At 32.8% G+C, this 26,975-nt stretch overlaps 1 protein-coding gene across 2 annotated transcripts; it reads right to left on the bottom strand.

The window, feature by feature from the left end:
- Positions 1 to 1,298: 1,298 nt before the first annotated feature.
- LOC146897087 (uncharacterized) lies at positions 1,299 to 5,192 on the bottom strand. Of its 2 annotated transcripts, none has more exons than XM_085731500.1 (2): positions 4,999 to 5,192; positions 1,299 to 1,752 (listed from the first exon to the last, which is right to left on the bottom strand). In XM_085731500.1, exons 1-2 carry the CDS (start codon positions 5,036 to 5,038, stop codon positions 1,502 to 1,504), a joined length of 291 nt encoding a protein of 96 aa, XP_085587626.1. In that variant the 5' UTR covers positions 5,039 to 5,192; the 3' UTR covers positions 1,299 to 1,501. The 2 variants fall into 2 exon arrangements, with proteins under 2 accessions (XP_085587626.1, XP_085587627.1); XM_085731501.1 differs by having other exon boundaries at positions 1,299 to 1,746; positions 4,999 to 5,185.
- Between the last annotated feature and the right edge of the window lie 21,783 nt (positions 5,193 to 26,975).

Raw genomic sequence — 26,975 nt, 5'->3', positions numbered from 1 at the left:
TTAAGTTAATTAGGCATTATAAAGTAGAATACTGTACATTGAAGTAGACTGCGGCCAGGTCATTTGTGTGATAACTTACATTTCATAAAGATAGACAATAGATAAACTTGGTGATGTTGTATAAAGGTTGGTCAAAATGAATCAAAATAAGTCATCAATCAGTCATGTTAAAGAGCAAACCAGGAGGAAGGTACAAGTAAACAACAAATGAAGCTATAAATACACTCTTTCTTAACGTGGGGGTATACCATTGTCTCAGAATTATTTACTTATAGGTCAGCTTTATGATTTGAGTAAAAGGATCTTTCATTCATGAGTTGATGTGCTATGTAGTCAAGGAAGAAGCTGATGTTACCTACCTACTGACCTACGATAAGTTTTTGCTAAAAAAAGTGATTAAAAAATTCCCCTAGTAATGGTTTAGAGTTTATAGGGCTGCTGAAAAGAAGTTAAGACTTTGAAGAAGAGAAATGATGGTAAGTGTTATAGGTTGGATATTGTGCATGAATGTTTGGTCACTGTGGTGACGTTAACTAGGAAAGAAAATTACAAATGCTGTATTTCAAGTAGGTTTATGTCTTGAAGACAAAGAAACTCTACTTAGGTGCAGTTTTTCTAGTTGTTTTTGGTGTTTGCTTCTGTATTACTAACTAAAAAGGATTCCTTGCTCTTGTGCTCTATATATTTCTTTGAAAGCAAAAATGTTACAATGTTTTTATTTTGACATCAAAATTCGACACCGTATAAAATTCAACTTGATGGAGCGTTGGTTTTGATCCGAGAAAAGAGAAAATAATTTAAAATCAAAACCGTATGAATATAGGGTTTGATGTCGGATTTTGTCCAAAAAATAGATTCTAACTGTGGTTTGCCGCATTATAGGAAACTAGCTCCTTCCGTCATATATTTAGCCATTATAATTCAATATAGTTAAACATGCATATTAGTATTACAGAATACCAGATATTCTATTCATTTACAGGAGTCATGTGGTGAAAAATGTGTTGTTCTTACAAACTAAGCACCAATAAAGGGTAACTTTACTGATAAACTATAAGAAACAGAAACAGTCTACACAGAACTTCAGCATTGATAATGAAACACTCCAAAGTGTAATTTTTTCCTTTGCTGAAAACAAAAGGATTCAGCCTCCAAATGAACAATCAAAATAAGAATAATATAATACTTTCCATATCTAAAGGGAACATCAACAGAAACAAAAACACAGCCAAGGCAAACATAGTAGTATAGTTTAGATGATTAACACTGTTGAGAGCATTTTTGGAATCTCGGTGTAATTTAACCAAACCATGGTAGCATGGCGATTTTATTGAAATCCTAAAGTGCAATTTTTGTCAAAATCACAGTAGCACAGCGTAATTTTACCAAATTCATCGTCAATCTAAACATAAGTAAGAGGTTGACACTCTTTGTTACATAATAAAAGGTGAAACCTAGCTAATAACTATGATTTGCTTAAAAAAACAGCCAACAGCTATGATCACTTTGATGGAGAGTCCTTTGTGTCAGATACTTTCTTGGGGTGAATGGCCTCAACTACAGCTTCAAGCTCTTCCTTCACCCTTTCAAACACACCGGGAGCTTTGACTTCTTCAACAGAAGTTCCCTCATCAATGTCATCATTCCTTCCATGAGTTTCTTTGTCATGGCGAGGCGATTTGTCATGATGAAAAACTGCCTCAGTCTCCTCCTTAGCCCTCTCAAGAATGTTTGGAGCTTTCACATCTTTTTCTTTCAAATGAAACAGAATATACAGAAGGGGTTTAGAGTTTAAAGTTTGAACCAAATCATTTATAAAATACTCATTTGTCATATCATATATGTTTAGAATGTACAATAACTAGTTCCCACATATACCTACAACCAATAATTACTTATCATGTTTCTTCTAATGAATATATCCACATGTTCTCTCTTTCGGAGATAGACCTGTCAGGAGTTAGTACTGATTCATCTGCTTGTTACAGGATTTGAGTGCATATTGGATTAATGGTGAGTTTGGCAAAAACTACACTTTAGAGCTTCAACAAAATCGTAGTGGCACCGTAAAATTGTCAAACTCGCCAACAATCCAAACTTGCAATGAACCAAAGACCTCACACTAAGTGCATTTGATGGTGAATTTAACAAAGTCACGATGTCAACATAATTGACAAAAGCTACACTTTATAGCTTCAACAAATCACGTTGTCAACATGATTTCGTCTAGCTTATTGTCAATCCAAACATGCATTAAGTCAAGCAACTTAGGTAATTATTTATCATCTAGTAAATCTTAATATAAGATACAGAAGAAAACAAATAATCTCCATAAAAGTCATTAGGATTGGTCTAGTGCTTAGAGGTTTTTGTGTAATATGCTTGAGTTCATAGGTTAAAATCTTATTGCCTCTATACTCCTTTCAAAATAAAACCTCCATATCCCTTTCAATACATTAATATAACAAACATGGTGTTATAAGAGTTGGCAACATGACGTTACAAGGCCTGTTAGGAGTTGTCCATTTGGAAAGTACTCCAACTCTAATTAAAGAAAAAACTAGATGTTCCGCTGCCAATTCGAGAATTAGGCTCATAGCATACCTAAGTTATAGGTATATCTGAATTGTCTGCTTGAATCAACGATACTAATTATTGTGGTTTAGAAAACAAACATCTCAACCATCTGGGGTTGGCCTGGAGGTGAAGGCTTAGGACCTAGGAGTGTACCCCTCTATACATCTTAGGTTTGAATTCCGTCAAGTGCAAACAATTCCTATGTTTGATCAGTCCATACAGAGCTTTGCTCCGACTTCAATTGAGCCTACCACTACTGGACGGTGGATTGGTTTTCCGGATTAGTCGGTCTTAGGACCGGATACTAAACTTCAAGAAAGAAAAAAAAAACTCCATGTCTCCTACATAAGACCACAACCAAAAGGAAAATAACTTTCAACAATGGAGTTTTAGAGTTTAAAGTTTGAACCAAATCATTTATAAAATAGTCATTTGTCATATCATATATGTTTACAATGTAAAATAAGTAGTTCCCATATATATCTAAAACCAATAATTACTTATCATGTTTTTTCTAATGAATATATCCAGTTGTTCTCTCTTTTGGAGATAGGCCTGTCAGGAGTTTGTACTGAATCATCTGCTTTTCACAGGATTTGTATAAGAATTGAGTGCATATTTGGATTTACAGTGAATTTGGCAAAAACTACACTTGCTTCAACAAAATCATGGTGGCACCGTAATTTTGTCAGACTAACCACCAATCCAAACTTGCAATGAACCAAAGACCTCACACTAAGTGCATGTTTGAATTGATGGTGAACTAACAAAGTCATGGTGTCGCCATAATTTTGACAAAAGCTACACTTAATAGCTTTAACAAAATCACGTTGTCATCTTGATTTCGTCTAGCTCACCGCTAATCCAAACATGCATTAACTCAGGCAACTTAGGCAATTATTTATCATCTAGTAAATCTTAAGACAAGATACTGAAGAAAACAAATAATCTCTGTATAAGTTTTCGGGATTGGTCTCGTGCTGAGAGAGGTTTTTGTATAATATGCATGAGTTCATACAAATCTTATTGCCTCTATACGACTATACTCCTTTCAAAGATAAAACCTCCATGTCATTTTCAATAAAATATAATAACCAACACGGTGTTAGAAGAGTTGGCAACATGACTTTCAAAGCCTGTTAGGAGTCCAACCCTGATTAAAGAAAAAACTAGATGTCCTGCTGCCAAGTTCATGAATTAGCCCCATAGCGGACCTAAGTTGTGAGTATACCTAGAGTGCCTAGTGGGTCAAAGATCCTAATTATTGTGAGTTAGAAAACAAAAATCTCCATGACTCCTCCATAAGGCCACAACCAAAAAGAAAAGAACTTTCAGAAATGAGGAAGCAGAAAAAGTCATTAAAATCCAGAAACAAGAGCCACAAATAGATTCTTATCATGTTTTTTCTCATGAATATCAACACGTTCTCTCTTTCGGAGATTGACCGGTCGGAAGTTTGTACCGATTAATCTGCTTCACAGGATTTGTGTAGGACTTGAGTGTATATTTGGATAAACGGTGAGATTGACATTTATATTGGGCCACCTCGAGTTAGGAAAAGGTACACTTTAGAGCTTCAACAAAATCATGGTGCCACTGTTATTTTGTCAAACTTACCACCAACCCAAACCTGCAATGAACCAAAATCACTACGTGCATGTTTGTATTGATGGTGAATTTAACAAAATCACGGTGTCACCATAATATTGACAAAAACTACACTTTATAACTTCAACAAAATCACGTTGTCATCATGATTTCGTCTAACTCACCGTCAATCCAAACATGCATTGAGTTAAACAACTTAAGTAATTAGTTTTCATCTTGTAAATCTTAAGATAAGATACATAAGAAAACAAATGATCTCCATATAAGTCATTAGCATTGGTCTATCATTAAGAGGTTTTTGTGTAATATGCATGAGTTTATAGGTTCAAGGCTTAGGACCTAAGAGTGTGCTCCTCTCTACATCTCAGGTTTGAATCCTGCCAAGTGCAGACAATTCTTATGTTTGGCGAGTCCATACAGAGCTTTCCTCTGACTTCAATTGAACCTCCCGCTAGTAGACGGTGGATTGGTTTTCCGGATTAGTCGGTCCAAGGACCGGATATTGAGCTTCAAAAAATAAAATAAAAAATTCCATGTCTCCTCCATAAAACCACAACCAAAGGGAAAATAACTTTCAACAATGGGGATGCAGAACAACTCATAAAAATCCAAAAACAAGAGCCATAGCTTAGATTATACACCCGCTAATTTCTATAACTAAAAAGGGTATTATGGCGTTATGATAAATTTCAACAATAACATCTAATTAATTAATCATGTGAGAAACAAAGCCACAAAATCTAAATCAAGAATAATAAGAATATTATTTGTAAAACGGAACATAGAAAAGATGATAGTGTTAAATGATGATACCTGAAACCGAATCATTAAGTTTGGGTTCCTTTTCTGCCATTGAATTTGATCCAAACAACGTTTGAGTTTGAGGTTACGATAAAACAATGTATTTTTAGTACTATATTCTGCGTTGTTGTTCCAAAAAAAGGTTCGCTGTTATTGTTCAAAATGTAAACGAATAAACCAAGTTTCTTTAGTTGATAAGAAGTTTATCCATTGGCATTTCTTCTATAAAAAAAAAATATATATATTAATGAGTAAATAATCAAAATTTAGTACTTAAATTATCACTTTTCGACAATTTGACTATTAAACGATGGGTCTTGTTAACGAGTGCTCACATAATACTCTTTAGCATATCAACTTTAGCAATTATTTTTTAAAAAAGTTAACTATTACAATTTTCAATGCACTCAATACACAACTTTTCATAACGAACTTACTAATTAAAGTGCTTAAAGAGTGCTCCAGAGGCACTCGTTAATATTTCCCTTAAACTATTAATATCATTATCTATTTCCACCCATCAGTTTATGAAAATTGTTTTTTTCCCAAACAAATTTGCTCATTTCCACCCCAAAGTTTCCTCACGTGAGTTTGATATATCTAGCGTGACTTAATTCACGTTGATAGATAAAATGAGTTAACTCACGTTCGGTATAAATTAATGTAAGTTAACTCACGTTGCGTTCTGTTATAGAACTGCATAGACAAAACACATAAGTCATAATGTTTCAAACTCAACCAAATCGAATTTTCTCCCAAATTGTGCGAATTTCATCAAACTCATCCAAAACAACTTCTAATTCAATTACAAGTAAATGTTTATGATCATTTGGTATTGCCTTTTCTTATCTAAATGTTAGATTTTTTTTATAAAAGTTGTGGAATTTCAAGGTTTTAGGGTTGATTTGCATGTTAGATTTTTTTCTTCGTAATGATGAAATTAATTAGAAATTGTACTTTAGATGTTTATTAGAGTAAGTTTCACTTAAATGTGGTAGTTTAGAGATTGAAATGACACAATTAACTCATAATCTTTATGTTGAACTCTAGGTGTTTGATAAAAAATTGTTTGATTTTTTGCATGTTAATGATGAAATTAGTTAGAAATTGAATTGTTAATGTTGATTACTATGAGTTTGAGTGCAATGTGGTAGTTTAGAGATTGAAATGACACCATAACTCATCATGTTTATGTTGAACTCTAGGTGTTTGGTAAAACGTCTCAATGAAAGTTTGATTGATTTTTTCATTATTTTATGTTTGTGTAGATATGTCTGACAGACCAAAGAGGCAGAGGCTCGGCAAGAAGACGATGACCATGAGTGCATGGGCACATAGGCAGGTTGTGCGCCCTTTTGTTAGAAGGGGATGCGGTGGCGGACGTAGGAATGGGGTGGGCACGTCGTCTCAAACGGGTTCGTCCCAGATAGTGGACCCTACACGACATCACGAGGGAGCCTCAGCATTAGCATCCGCATCATCAGGAGGATGAGGCTGAGCAGCAGACGATACCGGAGTTTGCACCCGGATCAGATGGTTTTCTTGGGAGCTTTACTGATCTCTCGCCTGCTTGTTTTGGACTGACGTCGTAGTAAGTATTATTTTTTTATTTTATTTAAATACCTTCTATTTTATGATTCAATTGTTATCTTGAATTGTTTATATGTTTATTTTAATTATTGGTTTTTTAACGATTTAATTATTATATTAAAGTGTTGATTTACGATCTAATTGTTATGTTAAAATGTTTATTTGAATTATTGTTTATTTACGATCTAATTGTTATGTTAAAATGTTTATTTTAATGATTATATATTTACGATTCTTTATCATGTTGTTAATGGAAGCCCAATTTTTACATATGTCACCTGTACTATTACCCATATGTTTTTTATTCGATTGTGAACATATTCAACTCTGTTTGTTGTTGTATTTTGAATATGCATAACACAGTGGTCCAGTACCTTACACATTTCTTTTTGACCGGTTTGAGATTAGTTGTTTCCACATATTCCAAAGTTTTTGGAAAGTTTGTGCATACAATTTTGTACAAATGTCAATTATCAACATATGCTTGCTATATCACACTGCATTATAGCTTCCCATTCATCTGTGATTGTCTTACATGCATATTTATATTTGATCTCTTTTCCATCTTTAGATTTCAGATCCGTAACTTTGTTATATGTCTTACATTTTGCTACGTCAATTTTAAAGATGTGATACTCACGCAATAGAGCAGTACACTTTGTGAAAATTGTCTCAACAACATTCATCAAAGCATTGTCCCGATCAGTGACAATGACTTTGAGAGAAATATCTGGAGAATCGATATTAAATCAAACTTAGAGATCAACTCATAAGCTTTTTGATTGAGTACATGCCACCTTGATAAATGTCCCTTTGCCAAACATCATCCACTTCATTCTACAAAGAAAAATTAACTAATAAAGTTTTACATCCCTCAACTAACTCTTTCTTCCAAGCAAACAAATATTTTCTCCAACTCCAGGCCAATCATCCAAACCACTCGAAATCGTTGTATCCTTCATTGAAGCTTTTTATCAATTGAAAGATCAAAAAACCTACTAAATGATCATTACAAAGTTTGAGTTTACAAGAAAGCGATGTTATTTCTTTACGACCTCCACTTTTAAATATAGGATAGTTTTAAGTCCTTACACTCCTAAACTAACTCTTCCTAACGAGAAAATAAACTTTCTTCAACTCCAACCCCTCCTCCAAACCACTCGAAATCACCATATCCTTCACTAAAACCTTTTTATCAACTAAAAGATTAAATAATATACTAGAGCCATCTTTACGAAGTTTGAGTTTAAAGTTACCATAAAACGATGTAATTTTTGTATTGCCATCAATTATAAATGTAAGATAGTTTTCCCCTAAAAAAAAAAAAATGTAAGATAGTTTTAAGCCCTCCCCATCCCCCTAATTTTTTTTTACAAGACCACTTTCAAAGTTTTTATGTTAATTTTTTATATACCAACACACCATTAATCGTGTTACATATTTTTTTCGCAATCTGTAATAAATACTCAGATTAAAACATTAATAAGAAGGTTAAACTTATAATATCATATCAATTGTCACCAAGTTTAATATAAAAGTGAATTTTTTTAATTTATGCGATTTTCTGAAAGTGATCCTATATGTAGAAAAAGAGGTAGTAGTTCTACACTACCAAAAAAAGAGGTAGTAGTTCTATTTTTACTTTTCCTTTTTTTTTTGAACAAGTCTATTTTTACTTTTCCTAATACCGTGTAGCTCAATGGTTGTTCATTTTCTTCACCTGTTTTATCTTTTAAAGGAAACCTTTTAAAAGAAGGACAAATAAACTTTAGAAATATTTAGAAGAAATAGGAAGTAGTGCAGCAGTCAAATTAGTGTTAGACCTTTTAAAAAAAGATGTGTGTTATTTGAACAACCATTAATATGATAAATTATGAGACAACCACAAATTTAAAAAGAAAAATAGATATTGATATAAAAATCGAAGCAATAGAGGGATAAAGTAAAAATATAATATAAATATAAAAAAGAAATTTATCACAAATATTATAACAAGATGGTTGTATAAATATCATTTGTTTAGAAAAAAAAGGTTAATAGACTTTTACCCCCTGTAATATAGATCACTTTTGGTTTTTCCCCTGTAAATTTTTTTTGTCAGATTCCGTCCTTGTAATTTTTGTTTTGTTTTGGAATACCCCCTAGGCCAGCTGACTGTGCATTTTCGCTGATGTGGCACGTTGAGTCACCGTTTTCTGATGACGGGGTGCGTTGACTGTATATTTTTTATTTTTTTATTGTGTACACGTGGCATTTGTGATTTTTAAAAAAAATATTAAAAAATCTAAAAAAAATTCTAGAAAAATTAATAAAAATGAAAAATAATGAAAACAAATGCTGAAAAATAAAAAAAATCTGAAAAATATCGGAAAAATTAAAAAAATTAGGAAAATTAATAAAAATGATTAAAAAAATAAATAAATCAGGTAAAATGAAAAATAATGAAAAAATTCTAGAAAAATTAATAAAAAATCTGTAAAAATTTTAAAAAAATCTGGAAAAGATTAATATATATCAAAATTATCGAAAAAATTATAAAAAAAACTAGATGTCCTGCTGCCAAGTTCATGAATTAGCCCCATAGCGGACCTATGTTGTGAGTATACCTAGAGTGCCTAGTGGGTCAAAGATCCTAATTATTGTGAGTTAGAAAACAAAAATCTCCATGACTCCTCCATAAGGCCACAACCAAAAAGAAAAGAACTTTCAGAAATGAGGAAGCAGAAAAAGTCATTAAAATCCAGAAACAAGAGCCACAAATAGATTCTTATCATGTTTTTTCTCATGAATATCAACACGTTCTCTCTTTCGGAGATTGACCGGTCGGAAGTTTGTACCGATTCATCTGCTTCACAGGATTTGTGTAGGACTTGAGTGTATATTTGGATAAACGGTGAGATTGACATTTATATTGGGCCACCTTGAGTTAGGAAAAGGTACACTTTAGAGCTTCAACAAAATCATGGTGCCACTGTTATTTTGTCAAACTTACCACCAACCCAAACCTGCAATGAACCAAAATCACTACGTGCATGTTTGTATTGATGGTGAATTTAACAAAATCACGGTGTCACCATAATATTGACAAAAACTACACTTTATAACTTCAACAAAATCACGTTGTCATCATGATTTCGTCTAACTCACCGTCAATCCAAACATGCATTGAGTTAAACAACTTAAGTAATTAGTTTTCATCTTGTAAATCTTAAGATAAGATACATAAGAAAACAAATGATCTCCATATAAGTCATTAGCATTGGTCTATCATTAAGAGGTTTTTGTGTAATATGCATGAGTTTATAGGTTCAAGGCTTAGGACCTAAGAGTGTGCTCTTCTCTACATCTCAGGTTTGAATCCTGCCAAGTGCAGACAATTCTTATGTTTGGCGAGTCCATACAGAGCTTTACTCTGACTTCAATTGAACCTCCCGCTAGTAGACGGTGGATTGGTTTTCCGGATTAGTCGGTCCAAGGACCGGATATTGAGCTTCAAAAAATAAAATAAAAAATTCCATGTCTCCTCCATAAAACCACAACCAAAGGGAAAATAACTTTCAACAATGGGGATGCAGAACAACTCATAAAAATCCAAAAACAAGAGCCATAGCTTAGATTATACACCCGCTAATTTCTATAACTAAAAAGGGTATTATGGCGCTATGATAAATTTCAACAATAACATCTAATTAATTAATCATGTGAGAAACAAAGCCACAAAATCTAAATCAAGAATGATAAGAATATTACTTGTAAAACGGAACATAGAAAAGATGATAGTGTTAAATGATGATACCTGAAACCGAATCATTAAGGCTTTGTTTGGGAGTTTGGAGCGGAAGGGAGGGGAGGGCTTTGGGGGGTTGGAAATATATAGAAAAATGGACAAAAAATTCACATTTTTTGAAAGAACAGTTTTTTAGAGAATGATAAACTAATACTTATGATTAATATACTTTTAATTTTAAGAATATAATAACAACATAGATTGGATTTGAAAAATTCATATAAACCCTCCATAACCCCCCAAAACCCTCCCCCAATACAATTTTTGAGTTCCCCCAAATGAGGGGGATTTTTTATTATGAGTAAAAAATTAACCTCCAAAGCCCTCTCCTCCCAATGTCTTCTATTTCTTCCACTTACTCCTTCCTTTTTTCCAAAACCCTCCCCTCCTCTCCCCTCCAAACTCCCAAACAAAGCCTAAGTTTGGGTTCCTTTTCTGCCATTGAATTTGATCCAAACAACGTTTGAGTTTGAGGTTACGATAAAACAATGTATTTTTAGTACTATATTCTGCGTTGTTGTTCCAAAAAAAAGGTTCGCTGTTATTGTTCAAAATGTAAACGAATAAACCAAGTTTCTTTAGTTGATAAGAAGTTTATCCATTGGCATTTCTTCTATAAAAAAAAAATATATATATATATATATATTAATGAGTAAATAATCAAAATTTAGTACTTAAATTATCACTTTTCGACAATTTGATTATTAAACGATGGGTCTTGTTAACGAGTGCCCACATAATACTCTTTAAGCATATTAACTTTAGCAATTATTATTTTAAAAAGTTAACTATTATAATTTCCAATGCACTCAATACACAACTTTTCATAACGAACTTACAAATTAAAGTGCTTAAAGAGTGCTCCAGAGGCACTCGTTAATATTTTCCTTAAACTATTAATATCATTATCTATTTCCACCCATCAGTTTATGAAAATTGTTTTTTTCCCAAACAAATTTGCTCATTTCCACCCCAAAGTTTCCTCACGTGAGTTTGATATATCTAGCGTGACTTAATTCACGTTGATAGATAAAATGAGTTAACTCACGTTCGGTACAAATTAATGTAAGTTAACTCACGTTGCGTTCTGTTATAGAACTGCATAGACAGAACACGTAAGTCATAATGTTTCAAACTCAACCAAATCGAATTTTCTCCCAAATTGTGCGAATTTCATCAAACTCATCCAAAACAACTACTAATTCAATTACAAGTAAATGTTTATGATCATTTGGTATTGCCTTTTCTTATCTAAATGTTAGATTTTTTTTATAAAAGTTGTGGAATTTCAAGGTTTTAGGGTTGATTTGCATGTTAGATTTTTTTCTTCGTAATGATGAAATTAATTAGAAATTGTACTTTAGATGTTTATTAGAGTAAGTTTCACTTAAATGTGGTAGTTTAGAGATTGAAATGACACAATTAACTCATAATCTTTATGTTGAACTATAGGTGTTTGATAAAAAATTGTTTGATTTTTTTGCATGTTAATGATGAAATTAGTTAGAAATTGAATTGTTAATATTGATTATTGTGAGTTTGAGTGCAATGTGGTAGTTTAGAGATTGAAATGACACCATAACTCATCATGTTTATGTTGAACTCTAGGTGTTTGGTAAAACGTCTCAATGAAAGTTTGATTGATTTTTTCATTATTTTATGTTTGTGTAGATATGTCTGACAGACCAAAGAGGCAGAGGCTCGGCAAGAAGACGATGACCATGAGTGCATGGGCACATAGGCAGGTTGTGCGCCCTTTTGTTAGAAGGGGATGCGGTGGCGGACGTAGGAATGGGGTGGGGACGTCGTCTCAGACGGGTTCGTCCCAGATAGTGGACCCTACACGACATCACGAGGGAGCCTCAACATGAGCAGCCGCATCATCAGGAGGATGAGGCTGAGCAGCAGACGACACCGGAGTTTGCACCGGATCAGATGGTTTTCTTGGGAGCTTTACTGATCTCTCGCCTGCTTGTTTTGGACTGACGTCGTAGTAAGTATTATTTTTTTATTTTATTTAAATACCTTCTATTTTATGATTCAATTGTTATCTTGAATTGTTTATATGTTTATTTTAATTATTGGTTTTTTAACGATTTAATTATTATATTAAAGTGTTGATTTACGATCTAATTGTTATGTTAAAATGTTTATTTTAATGATTATATATTTACGATTCTTTATCATGTTGTTAATGGAAGCCCCATTTTTACACATGTCACCCGTACTATTACCCATATGTTTTTTATTCGATTGTGAACATATTCAACTCTGTTTGTTGTTGTATTTTGAATATGCATAACACAGTGGTCCAGTACCTTACACATTTCTTTTTCACCGGTTTGAGCTTAGTTGTTTCCACATATTCCAAAGTTTTTGGAAAGTTTGTGCATACAATTTTGTACAAATGTCAATTATCAACATATGCTTGCTATATCACACTGCACTATAGCTTCCCATTCATTTGTGACTGTCTTACATGCATATTTATATTTGATCTCTTTTCCATCTTTAGATTTCAGATCCGTAACTTTGTTATATGTCTTACATTTTGCTACGTCAATTTTAAAGATGTGATTCTCACGCAATAGAGCAGTACACTTTGAGAAAATTGTCTCAACAACATGTTAGAATTTCTTCTAATATTTTGTGGGCTACAATCAATTGTTGGTATTGGTTTTAATAAAAACGGACTGATGTTGTGATCCATTTGATGATGCTTATGCCCTAATAAAAGTGATCAATAGATAATGGGCTTTTTGGACACTTAATCTGATTTGTGTAGAAACATAGTGTAGGCCCAAACACTAGGCCCATGATGGGTGGTACCTAGGGTTGAACGGTTATAAATAGAGAGGCTAGGTCCCCTTTGCCATCACTCTGACTATTCTGCTCATTAGTGGTTTGCCCCATTGAAAACCCTAAGTTTGGAGCATGTGAAAGCCGAAGGAAGACTTTGTCTCAAATCTCGGCGAATCCGGTAATCATCGTTTACAAGTAAGTGTGTTCTAATTTCATATAATAATTCGATCATGTTGATTTAATTCTTACATGTGGTATCATAGCCTAATTTTATATGATTTAGAACCCTAATATTATTGGGATTGAGATAGTATTCAATGTTTTCGGCTCGCATTTAATTTCTAAAAATTTTCTCACGGTTTCAATTTCAAACTGTAATTATAACGTGTAATTGGTTTAATTTTGAGATCATGTGAGTTATGTCGATTGCTTCACCAATTAATTTTGAGAAAGAAAACAAAAATTAAATTGTTTGTTACGGCTTCGGCAATTTTGATCCTTTGGGTTCCCTCACTATTCATCCTGATCAAATTTTTTCTTTCGGTTCCACTTTATTATCAAAGTGAAGTGAACTAGAATTATTATTATTATTAATATTATTATTATTATTATCTTTTTCGGTGGGAATCGGATCTAAAATTGTTATTGAACATGGATTTCTGCAATTTTATTGGATGAGAATTGATATCTCAAAGAATCAATTTGAACGCAAAATTATTTCACAACAAAATTAAGGACTTCCGAATATTTTTTTATTTTTTATTTTGTTTCCGTTGCCTTAACTATTTTCAATTGTTGCAATAATTATAAAGGGTTAAGGGCACCTGATATTGCTACTTGATTTCGGCACTAATTCACAAAGGCAGTTAAACAATGTGTATATGCCTATGTATACATATGCCTATGTACTGATAGGGGCATTTATGCTTTTACACAAATTCAATTTTATGGAATTTTTGTGAACCACAGAGTGATAATCATTTTCAATTTCATACTTTGATTATTTATGTTTTAATTTGGACAGAATTTATGTTCATATTTTGGATTGAATCTATATATTACAAAAGTGATTTTTTTTTGTGGATATTAATTTATTTTATATAAATATGGACCGGAAAAGATATGATTCTCATCATGCGATTGAATTCAAGTTCTTAAAGTGGATATGGATATCGATTAATTTTTGAGTGATTTGTTTCCAAAGATTTAGAATTAAATCTTTTCACTTTGTCTCATTTTTTTTTTCTTCTTCTCAAACATCGTTGCCATATCTTGGAATTTGATATTCTTTTCACCTTGGTATTTTTTGGGCTGATATATTTTTATATATGGTCTGTACTTCATGATGAATTTGCATATTTGTTTAAAAAGTTCAACTTTGCTTTCAAGAATTTGTTCTTGTTTTGAGCATTCAGTTTGAAGCTTTGAATTGAAAGATTTGGTTTTTCATGTTCAAAATGAATTATTGAAATTGTTTCAATTTTCAAAATTATGTGACTCATACTAAAATAAAATATTTCCTATTGTTGTATGTGCTCGGTCTTTGAATATGCAAACAATTTTCATTGAAATTACTTGAACAAGAGTTTTGATTGTTTTCTTTGTGGAATTTTGGAAAATTTTCTTGATCAATATGAAAGATGGTTTGAGTTTAATAATTGTTTGCTTAATTATTATTATTATTATTATTTTTATATGTGTCAAAGATGTATTAATACATGTGAAATTGGTAAATTGATCCATTTTTGTGTGGCTCCTTCTTCTGTTAAGTTTATGGATAGTTTCCTTTATACAAGACTATAGTTTCTATTCTATTATTTGAGTGGATTTGAGATTTGGTTTATGCATAGATTGAAGTTGCTTTAAAAATATGTTTATCATGATTGAATTACAATTGCATGTGTGGATCCAGAGACAATTTTGAGTAGTCATGTTCAAATTAAGACCATGTATTTTTGTGCTACTCCTTTTGATGTTGTTTTTGTCACTAAAAAAATTGATGTTATATTTGTTTATGTTGCCATAAGGTTTGCGGTTTTTGAAACAAATTTCACATGTTGTGATTCATTGTGCATGTGCATCTAATGTGAATAAATATTGGCATGATTATTATATTAATATTCCATCATGCATAATTTTATTTTATCTCAAATCCGGAAGGAAACACCATGATTAATATTTTATGGATCAAATTTTGCATTTTCAAAAGGATTTGATTTGATTTTGGTGGATTGATTTGTTTTAAAAATTGAGTAATTTGATTGGAAATAATTTCCAAACATTGTTTTCACATTTTTATTTATGGGAATAAATTTTTTTTTGTGAAATATGTAAATTTTTTTTTTTTTTGTGAGATATATATTCCCATGGATGAGTCTAAAATATTATTTGTGAAATTCTCTTTTATAGAAGTGAATTATTCTATTAAAGTGTTGTATTTGTGAAATTATTTACACTCAATTTTATCAATCATAGCACCAAATATCAATGTATATGATTTTATAATTATTTGATTATATGTTGCCTTGTTCTTATTTGAATGCTCAATTGTGGAAGATCGTAAAAGATAATTTTCGAGCAATTCTGAAGGTAATCAAAAAGAAATGTTATCCTTGTATTTTATTGATGTATTATGAGAGTCTTTCTGTTGCTATATTGGTTTGTTGTTGAATTATGAACCAATTGAGATGACAATATGCCAAATTGTGCGGAATTTTCTCTAAGTCATCGAAGCTTAATGACTCTACATACAAGGAGAATTCGTTACACCTTTTGAGGTTAGTCATGGTTTAGTTAATTTAAATTCTTTTTATTGAATTTGATTACACTTTGATTACACTTGTTCCCTTATTATATAAGGGATGTGGATATCTTATTGGTGTAATATTAATTGACATGACCATTGTGTGATAGAGAATATAGCTGAATATTTGTTTAAATATTTTAAAGTCTTGGATTGAAAATCTAACTATCATTCTCTATCAAGTGGGAGAATCTTACATGTCAATTATATATAAATGAGAAACAAACATCCATTGTTGATGAATACTCTTTTTTTTATTATGGAGACTTACATTGAGGATATTATAGTTTTTTCTTAAATATTTTTTTTTATGACTATTTTGTCTTTTATCCTCAATGGTGGTGAAATTTAAGTCTCACATATTTCCGCTGCGTTGGTAATTGATTTAAATATTTACTTGTTGATGAGATTATGAGTTTAGCGGTAATAGTTACTCTTCCAAAAGATAGCACATGATTACATGTTGATTTTCTTTTATGTGCTTTTAACGTACTATTCTACCGCATTGTATCAAACAAAATTATGATGAATGCAAATTGAGACGATATTGACCAGTTTAGATGCATTTAAATAATGCATATTTTTTTCTGTGTCGTATTTTGACAAGAGTTGTTGATTCCTATGCAAAAAGAATTTCTTGCATTAATATAGGTCCTTACCACCAAAGTGGGACCACCTTTATTGATTGATTGATGAAACTTCTTTTTGTAGCTTGAGGAATGTTTTTAATCGTAACATGTAGTTTCCTGCCCAAAGGTGGTTATTGCATTTTACAATTAAAAATTTATTTGGGATAAGTTAATGGAGAATGTTTTGAACTAAGGAATTTGTCTGCCCAAAGGTGACAAATTTCTGAATTCAATACATGCTCATTGATTAACTTACCTGAGGTTTTGACTAGGGTTATAACCTTAGTTTGTACATTCTGCCCAAAGGTGATTGTACAATTATATTGGCCTCATTATGATAGCTTGTTTATTTTGAGCTATATCTTGTCAATTGATATATTTTAATGCATTCATGTTTTGTCTCATATATTTCCTCAATGAATAATTATTGTGCTTTTATTATGCATGCTTATTGATTAACTTATACGAGATGGAGTTATTGGAGTATATGTCGAACCAAAGAATTTGTCTGCCCAAAGGTGACAATTTCCCAAGTTCAATGTATCCTCATTGATTAACTCATTTGAGGTTTTGGCTAAGGTTTTGACCTTGGTTTGTGCATTCTGCCCAAAGGTGATTGTACAATTATATTGGCCTCGTTATAATAGCTTGTTTATTTTAAGCTATATCTTGTCTTATGACATATTTTAATTCATTCATTTTTTTTCCTTATCAATGAATGGTTGTTTTGCTTCCATCGAGATCTTAACCGAGTCAAACTGTAAGAAATGGAAGTAAGATTTGGAGTTGCCTCTAGGAGAACATGCATGAACTGAAATAACCTTTTGGTAAGTGGGAGATGACTCATAAGTTAAAGCACCTTACCATATTGGTCTCCATGTGTCTAATGAAAAGTTATTGGACGTGAAAATATTACAATGTTGTAATTTAGGAGTAAATGTGAAGTCAGTGGGAGATGTCAACTTAATTTCAGTTTAATATGGTCAAGGAGTAATTGTGAAGTCAGTGGGAGATGTCACCATAATTTAACATTCTAGTTTTGAACTTGTTTTGAAAAATATCTTTCACGTAACCTTCATTTAGGATGAAACTTGTTTGTGTTACCTTGTTGGAGCAACTTTGTTTTAGTTTTACTCTTGGAGGTAGAAAACTAAGTTTTGTTGAGATAAAATCCAAAAATCCCTTTTTAAATTGTTTTAATGATAACAAAACATTTAAATTATATTAAATGAATTCTGAGATTATTTGTTATTTAACATGTGTTCTTGAGTGATTTAAAAGATAGGTTGCAAAACAAGCAAATATTTTCAAGAACATTCTCAGAACAAAGCTCATCACAACTCTCTTACTATGCCACGCCAAAGTGAGCCCAAGCAAAGACAAATAAGAAGATTTTGGTATTTAAGAAGAATTTATGTGTCAAGGATCTTTGTGGAAAGAAGGAACAAAAAGAACAAAAAGTTCTATGCTACAAAAGGAGCATATTTATTATAATATACCTTCAAGGGAATGAAGAGAAAATAAATAAATATAGATCCTATGATAAAACAAAATGGAACCCATGAGAATTAGACAACACATCAAGAATGAAGTTCCAAGCCAATAAGAAAGAGACAACACATCAAGCTAAAGTATGGGTTAATGTCAAATCTCCTTGTACTTGTTTCTTTACCTCCAAGGCGTGAGAAGTGGTTACAGCAAAACAAAGGAAAGCTTGTGGGCCAACTAACAAACATATTTCTGCAGAGTACTATTCACTTTGTTGCAAGCTGTCCAAGCAAATTTGTGAGAACGTTCTCAGAATGAACCAAAACTTCAGCAAAACATTTTTCACAAGAGTTTCTCACTTAAAGTGAGTTGGCAAACTTTTCTCTTCCTCTTTTACCCTCAGGAGCGTGTTTTTATTACTGCAGCAAGGGACTCTCTCCATCTATAAATACAAGGGCTTACAAAGAGAAAAATTATTGAGTCATCTAAGCAAATACAACATACTTGATTTTCAAAGCATCAAGAACACTTCAAAGACTCTTTCATTGTGAGCAATAGCAAAATCCAGCAGCAACTCTTTCTTTTTGAGTTCTTTACAAAGGCAAAAACATTTGTATATCAAAAGCAAAGATATTTAGGAAAATCACTAAAAGTGTCTAGTGATTTTTTTGTTTGTAAAAATCTAGTGAGTGAAACTAGTGAAAAGCCCAAAGGGGTGAAAAGAAAGAAATTGTATAGATCAAGGAAGTGATCTAAAAGAAAAGAAGGAGTTGAGGTTAAGTTATAACTCAACTACCTAGTGGATAATCTCACAAGTATTGTGGGGACTGGACTAACCCACATTGGGTGAACCAGGATAACTTCTCGTGTGTGATTTTCTCTTTCTCTATCTCTTTTACTTTAAACAATATCACACACCTCACAATATTATTGTTTATTAACTAACGCACTAACCTAATCCAAGTATACACTTGAGAATTTTTATTTGGTAATTTTTATTAGATCACAATTCAAACCCCCCCTTTCTTGTGATATTATTTTACTTCAATTGGCATCAGAGCATGGTTCTAAGATTCGAGCACTTAACAGTGTACGAGGAAAAATCCAGGAAAAACAAAAATGTCTAAAGTCAAGTTTATGTCTGAAGGAGGATCCTCAACCAGACCACCTCTCTTTGAGGGAACTGATTATTATTACTGGAAAGACAAAATGGAACTATTTCTACGATCACAAGACAATAATATGTGGCCTGTAATAGAAGATGGAAATTACATTCCATATGATGAAGATCTAAACGTCAAGAAAAAGGAAGACTGGTCAGAAGAGGAAGGTAAACGCGTTCTATTAAACTTTAAAGCTAAATTATTTCTAACCATGGCTTTAAGCAGGGAAGAATTTGATAGAATACAAGAATGCAATACTGCCAAAGAAATCTGGGAGACACTAAAAATACATCATGAAGGAACCAGTCATGTGAAAGAAACAAGAATTGACATAGGAGTACGCAAATTTGAATTATTCGAAATGAAGGAAACCGAAACAATAGATGAAATGTTTGGAAGGTTTACCATCATAACAAATGAGTTACGATCCCTTGAAAAGAGTTTTTCTGTTCATGACAGAGTCAGAAAAATTCTAAGATGTCTTCCAAAATCTTGGAGACACATTGTAACTGCTATAACAGAAGCAAAGGATCTGACTAAACTCAGATTAGAAGATCTCATTGGATCTCTAAAAGCTCATGAAGTTCTGTTACAAGAGGACAAATCCTCAAACAAAAGCAAAATGATTGCACTCAAAACAGATCAAGAATCACAAAATCAAGAAACAGAAACAATTTTTGAAAATCAACAACAGGAGTTTGATGAAGAAGACCATCAAGATCAAATCATTCTTCTCACCAGAAAACTTCAAAGAATGATACAAAGAAGCAATCAAAATAGAAGAAATTTCCCAGCTAGAAAAGAAAACATGAAAACCGAAATTGACAAAAGTCAAATCACTTGCTACGGGTGCAACAGACTGGGACACTACAAAAATGAATGTCCACAAAACAAAAGAAAATCAAACAACTACCAGTCAAATCAAAAATCATTTCTAACCACGTGGGATGATCCAGATGAACCAACAAATGAAGATGAACAAGCTAATCTTTGTCTAATGGCAAAAACAGATAACGAAGAGGTAAATACTGAACCTTGCTCATCTTGCGAAAAAACTGAATATCTGTTTGATAATCTTTTTCATAGTTCTCAAATTCTTGAACAAACCTGTGAAAAACTAAGAAATGAGAATAATCAACTTAAAAAAGAAAAAGAAGACTTGGAAAATCTTCTCAAAACCTTTCAACAAAAAAATGCTTTTGATAAAATAGAAAAAACAAAAGAAGAAAACAATTTTTTAAAAGAAAATGTTCATCAGTTAAAAAATGACATCACAAACTTTGTTAAATCTACTGAAACTTTTCAAAATATCATAGGAGCGCAAAAAAACGCTTCTGATAAAAGTTGCATAGGTTTTAATAAAACTAATCATAAAATAAAGCTATATGAAAATCTTTTTATTCCAAAAAAGAGGATAGAAAGATATAAATGTACATATTGTGAAAAGTATGGACATCTTGAACCCTTCTGCTTTAAGAAAAAGAAAGAACAAGCCTTTAAAAAAACAAGAAGTGTTTACAAACCAAACTTTGTTAAAACCTACAAAAGAGGATATCCTAACACTAACAATCAAGGACCCAAAAAGATATGGGTACCTAAGACACTACTAACATCTACTGCAGGAATGTCTCATGACAGTCAAGAAAAAGCCCTGGTACTTGGACAGTGGATGCTCCAGACATATGACTGGAGACAAACAAAGCTTCCTATCCTTCGTTGAAAAAGAAGGAGGATTGGTGACTTTTGGTAACAATGAACAATCTCGTATTAAAGGTAAAGGTGTTATTGGTAAGATAAATTCTGCAAAAATTGAAAATGTCCAATATGTAGAAGGATTAAAACACAACTTGATCAGCATCAGTCAATTGTGTGATAGTGGCTTTGAAGTAACATTCAAACCTCACACATGCGAAGTAAGACAAGAATCTTCAGGAAAAATCTTGTTTACTGGATCAAGAAATAAAAATGTTTACGTTTTATACTTAGATGAACTCCCTGTTGAATCCTGCTTTATATCTCTTGAAAAAGACAAATGGATTTGGCACAAAAGGGCTGGACACATAAGTATGGAAACCATTTCAAAAATTTCAAAACTTGATCTAGTAAGAGGGCTTCCTAAGATAAATTTTGAGAAGGACAAAATATGTGAAGCATGTGTCAAGGGAAAACAAGTCAAAAGTAGTTTTCCTCCAAAAGAGTTTATTTCAACAAAAAGACCCCTTGAAACTGTTACACATAGATTTATTTGGACCTATCTCAATAGAAAGTCTTGGTGGAAAAAGATATGGCTTTGTAATCGTTGATGATTTCTCCAGATTCACTTGGGTTTTATTTTTAAAACACAAATACGATTCTTATGAAGCTTTCAAAACTTTTTGCAAACAAGTCCAAAATGAGAAAGAAACCAATATCATTTCTGTAAGAAGTGATCATGGGGGAGAATTTGAAAACTCCTCTTTTGAACAATTCTTCAATGAGAATGGAATTTCTCATAACTTTTCTTGTCCTAGAACACCTCAACAAAATGGTGTTGTAGAAAGAAAAAATAGGACATTACAAGAAATGACAAGAACTATTTTAAATGAATCAAATGTTGAAAAATATTTTTGGGCAGAAGCCATAAATACGTCTTGCTATATCTTAAACAGAGTTTCAATAAGAAAAGTTTTAAACAAAACCCCGTATGAACTTTGGAAAGGAAGAAAGCCAAACATTTCATATTTTCACATCTTTGGATGTTATTGCTACATTCTAAACAACAAAGATAGTCTGGGAAAGTTTGACTCAAAATCAAACAAAGGAATATTTTTGGGATATTCGTCCACATCAAAAGCTTATAGGATCTACAATTTAAGAACAAGAGTTCTTGAAGAAAGCATGCACATCAAATTTGATGAATTTGAAGAAATAGAAACTCAAAGAAAAATCTTGGAAGAAGAAGAAGATGAAGCTCAAAATATTTCAAATCCTGAAAATTCAAATCAAACATCTTCAAATGAAGAAACTCCTCAAAGTCCTCCAAGATCTTGGAGAACCGTTGATTATCATCCGCAAGATCAAATAATTGGTCAAACAACAGATGGAGTAAGAACAAGAAGATCTTTTCAAAATAATGACATGGCAATGATCTCTCAAATAGAACCAAAATCCATAAAAGAAGCAATCATTGATAACTCATGGATAGAAGCTATGAAAGAGGAATTATCACAATTTGATAAAAATGAAGTATGGACACTCGTCCCAGCTCCTCAAGATCAATCAGTCATTGGAACGAGATGGGTCTTTAGAAACAAACTAGATGAAGAAGGCAAAGTTATTCGAAACAAAGCCAGATTAGTGGCACAATGATATAATCAACAAGAAGGAATTGATTATGATGAAACTTATGCCCCAGTCGCTAGATTAGAGGCCATAAGAATCTTACTTGCATATGCATCTCATAAATGTTTTAAACTTTTTCAAATGGATGTCAAAAGTGCCTTTTTAAATGGTTATCTAAATGAGGAGGTGTATGTTCATCAACCTCCTGGTTTTGAAAACTCCGAAAAACCAAATCATGTTTTTAAACTCACCAAAGCACTTTATGGACTCAAACAAGCTCCAAGAGCTTGGTATGAAAGATTGAGCACTTTTTTAATTAAGAATGGTTTTTCAAGAGGAAAAATTGACACCACACTTTTTCGAAAATTAGACAAAGATGATTTACTAATTGTTCAAGTGTATGTTGATGATATTATTTTTGGAGCCACAAATGAAAAAATGTGTGAAGAATTCTCAAATCTCATGCAAAGTGAATTTGAAATGAGCATGATGGGAGAGCTCAGATTCTTTTTAGGTTTGCAGATCAAACAAAATGAAGATGGCATCTTCATATGTCAAGAAAAATATATCAAAGATCTTTTAAAGAAATACAAAATGAATGAAGCAAAAATGATGTCAACGCCAATGCATCCTTCATCAAGCCTAGACAAAGATGAAACAGGAAATCCTATATCTGAAAAGGAATATAGAGGAATGATTGGATCACTTCTATACTTAACAGCAAGTAGACCCGATATTGTCTTCGCAGTGGGATTATGTGCTAGATTCCAAACTGCTCCTAAAGAATCTCATCTCACAGCAGTCAAAAGAATTTTTAGATACCTTGTTGGTACTACTGACATTGGTCTCTGGTACAAAAAGGGTTCATACTTTGATCTTATAGCATATTGTGATGCTGACTATGCCGGTGATAAAATTGAAAGAAAAAGTACATCTGGAGCATGTCAACTTTTAGGAGAAGCACTTGTCAGTTGGTCGTGCAGAAAACAAAACACAATTGCTTTATCCACAACTGAAGCTGAATATGTCTCAGCCGCAAGCTGCTGTTCTCAGGTATTATGGATAAGAAATCAACTTGAGGATTTCTCTTTAAGGTACACAAATATTCAAATATTCTGTGATAATACTAGTGCAATTAATCTGTCAAAAAATCCCATTCAACATTCTCGTTCAAAACACATTGAGATTAAACATCACTTTTTAAGAGATCATGTAAATAGAAAGGATGTTGAATTAACTTTTATTGAAACTGATAATCAACTCGCAGACATTTTCACTAAACCAATGGTTGAAGACCGTTTTTTGTTTATAAAAGAAAAATTGCATATCATAAAAAATCCTAGTTAACTTTAGTTAAGTTTTTTTTATTTATTTATCCCATGACTCTTGATTTTCTTTTATTTCCTTTTTATATTTCCACAAAAACCTCCAACTTTATCTCTTCCCCTCAAAAAACGCTACTCTCTCTGCTAATTACTCTTCTACGCGCGCGTGCATCATCATTATCCCTTTTACTCTTCAGTTTTTCAAAGAAACCATTGGGTAAACCTAGAACATCATTCCTATTCTCAAACACAGCAGACCTAAGTTCTGTCTTCTATTCCCAATGTCTTTCTTAACTTTACACAGACATCTAAACTCTGCATCTTCTCACTTCTATCTCACTCGTCTCTCCTCACTCTTGTCTTCCTCTATATAAACCTTCATCTTCAACTTAAGAAAAACATGTCTCCAAGCCCAGTGAAATCAAAAATGGCTAGAAGCAAAACAACCCCTGCATGTCCTTATGATGTCCCTGCCTATCCTCAACCTCGATCACACCCACCATCCTTACCATCACCAAACAACTCAAATGTTTTAACACCATCTCCAGTGAAATCATCTGAACAGGCTGAACCTTTTTCACTTTCACCTCCAAAGAGTACCACCACTTCCGCTCCCTTCAAAACTTTCAAAAGAACTTACAAACCCAGAAAAACCAAATCTGTGGAAATCTCAACCCGAAAATCAGCAAGGATTTCCAGAAAAATCAAACCTGGAAATCAAGAACCTGCGTTCGTTAATCTTGATGATGTTGATTTAGATAACCCTAGCCCTCAACCCAAAGAGAAAACTATTTCTCTCTCTGAGAAAGTATCCTCTGCGTCCAAGAAAAAGATCAAAGGAAAGGAGCTTCTGAAAGATTATCTCGTGAAAAGCAAGAAAAACACTTCTGTTCCTCTATTCTCTCCTCACCTTGATTCAATCTTTGCTGAAAGTTGGGCGTTTCGACCAGTTGCTGTAGGAAAAATCTATGATTTCGAAGATCTTCTAAGTGGTGGTTTCGACATTCTCAAACCTGTCAATCACCAAGGATGGACAAATTTTCTTCGAATGAGGGATGTCTATTTTCCAAAACTGGTTCGTGCCTTTTACTTTAAAGCTAAGGGCTATCCTGATAAAAGTATGATTGTGTCTAACATCAAAGGAGTTGAAATCAGACTTGAGCCTGATACTCTGGCTGACATTATTGGAATCCCCAAAGGAGGAATTCAAGTTTGTGGACCAAACTGGTACTCTAAACTTGTCACATGCAAAACTGACTTAATTCGAAAAATGTTCTTCGTTGGTGACGAAAGAATCACTGAGATTCCTGCCTCCTCTCAACTCAAACCTGAGTTCAAAATCCTTCACAGTCTCTGCTTGTTCAATCTTCTTCCTCACACAGGTAACAAAAACAAGGTTTCTGATAATGATCTTCTCATCATGCACTGTTTATCCAGCCCTCCTTCTGAAGAAAATCGTCTTGATCTCGCTTACCTGATCATCCAACACATGATCACTGCTTTAAACTCCAAATACAAAAACTGCACTGTTCCCTACGGCATGCTGCTATCAAAAGTGTTTGATCATTTCAAAATAGATCTCTTCAATGAACATTGTGAACCAGCTGGGAAAATTTACAACCTCAACAATGTGAAACACATGAAGAAAACTCCTGCCATAGAAAACCCAGTCTCTCCTGCTGCCTCTGTCGAAGCTCCTAGTTCTAAAAGGAAAAGAACTGAAGAAAATCTTCCTAATACAGAAACTGATTTTGATGTGTTCCAAAATGCTCAAAACAGTCCTCCACCTGTCACTCACAACTTCGATCTCAACAGAAATCTGAATTTCAACAATTTCTTTCCTGATTTTGAAAGTCCTACCCGCAATGCTGCAAACATTCTTGAAGGAATGAACAATCAAACCAACACAACCTTTGTTCCTCTGTTTTCGTCCAACCAACACTTCTCCACCTCAAGTTTTAGCTCTGACTTTCTGAATAATCTTCTCAAAACTCCAACTCCAAGCTACTTTGCTTCTGGTCCAAAAGTTAACTTTGACACCTCTCTTCCATCCTTTCAATCGAACTTTGGTTCATTTGAATCTTTCAGTTCTACTGGTGCCTCTCTCAATCCACCACTAACTCAACCACAATTTTTACCAACAATGCAATTCCAAGCTTCCTCTACCGCTCGTGAATCCAACGCTTCTGGTACCAACAATTCTGTCCCAACTCTGTCTATGCTTTTGGAGCAAATTCAAGTGTTGCAGAACAATGTTCAGACTCTGCAAACTATGGTGTCCTATCAGATGTTTGACTATGCGAAGTTTCGCAAGTGGCTGGCTGAAGAGTATTGTTCTAAAACACCCTATGGTCTTGTTCCTCCTCCTGCCTCCATTGCTGAAGATCTTCCAGATTTCAGGGCTCCAGCCGATCGTGGCTAACTTGTGTCTCCTCTGCTGCACTTTAGGCCAACCTCCTTCTTTTTGATGCGACAAAGGGGGAGAATTGAAATGATATTTTGTGTCTGGCTGTTTTGAAAATGCATCTTCTATTTTATGTTTTATGTGTGAAGGCTCTGACCTCACTTTCATTTTCATGTTTTTTTTTGTTGAACCAGTGAAATATCAATCATGTACCTTCAATGCTAAATGAATGAAAAATATTTTGGTTCAAACAAACTTATTTTGTTTCCTTTTAACTCTGACATCAATTTCGAAAATTGAGGGGGAGCTTATGATAAATATTGCACTAGTCATAAAACTCAAAACACTCAGAATTCAAAACAAATTCAAAATATAATTCAAATTTTTGTCATCATCAAAAAGGGGGAGATTGTTGAGATAAAATCCAAAAATCCCTTTTTAAATTGTTTTAATGATAACAAAACATTTAAATTATATTAAATGAATTCTGAGATTATTTGTTATTTAACATGTGTTCTTGAGTGATTTAAAAGATAGGTTGCAAAACAAGCAAATATTTTCAAGAACATTCTCAGAACAAAGCTCATCACAACTCTCTTACTATGCCACGCCAAAGTCAGCCCAAGCAAAGACAAATAAGAAGATTTTGGTATTTAAGAAGAATTTATGTGTCAAGG

This window comes from Medicago sativa, chromosome 8 (genome assembly GCF_051527215.1).
Source record: "Medicago sativa cultivar Bolivia chromosome 8, Bolivia_mono, whole genome shotgun sequence".
In the NCBI taxonomy this organism is placed as follows: domain Eukaryota; kingdom Viridiplantae; phylum Streptophyta; class Magnoliopsida; order Fabales; family Fabaceae; genus Medicago; species Medicago sativa.
The sequence above is the reverse complement of the archived record's forward strand: the minus strand, read 5'-3'. Positions and strand labels throughout refer to the sequence as shown.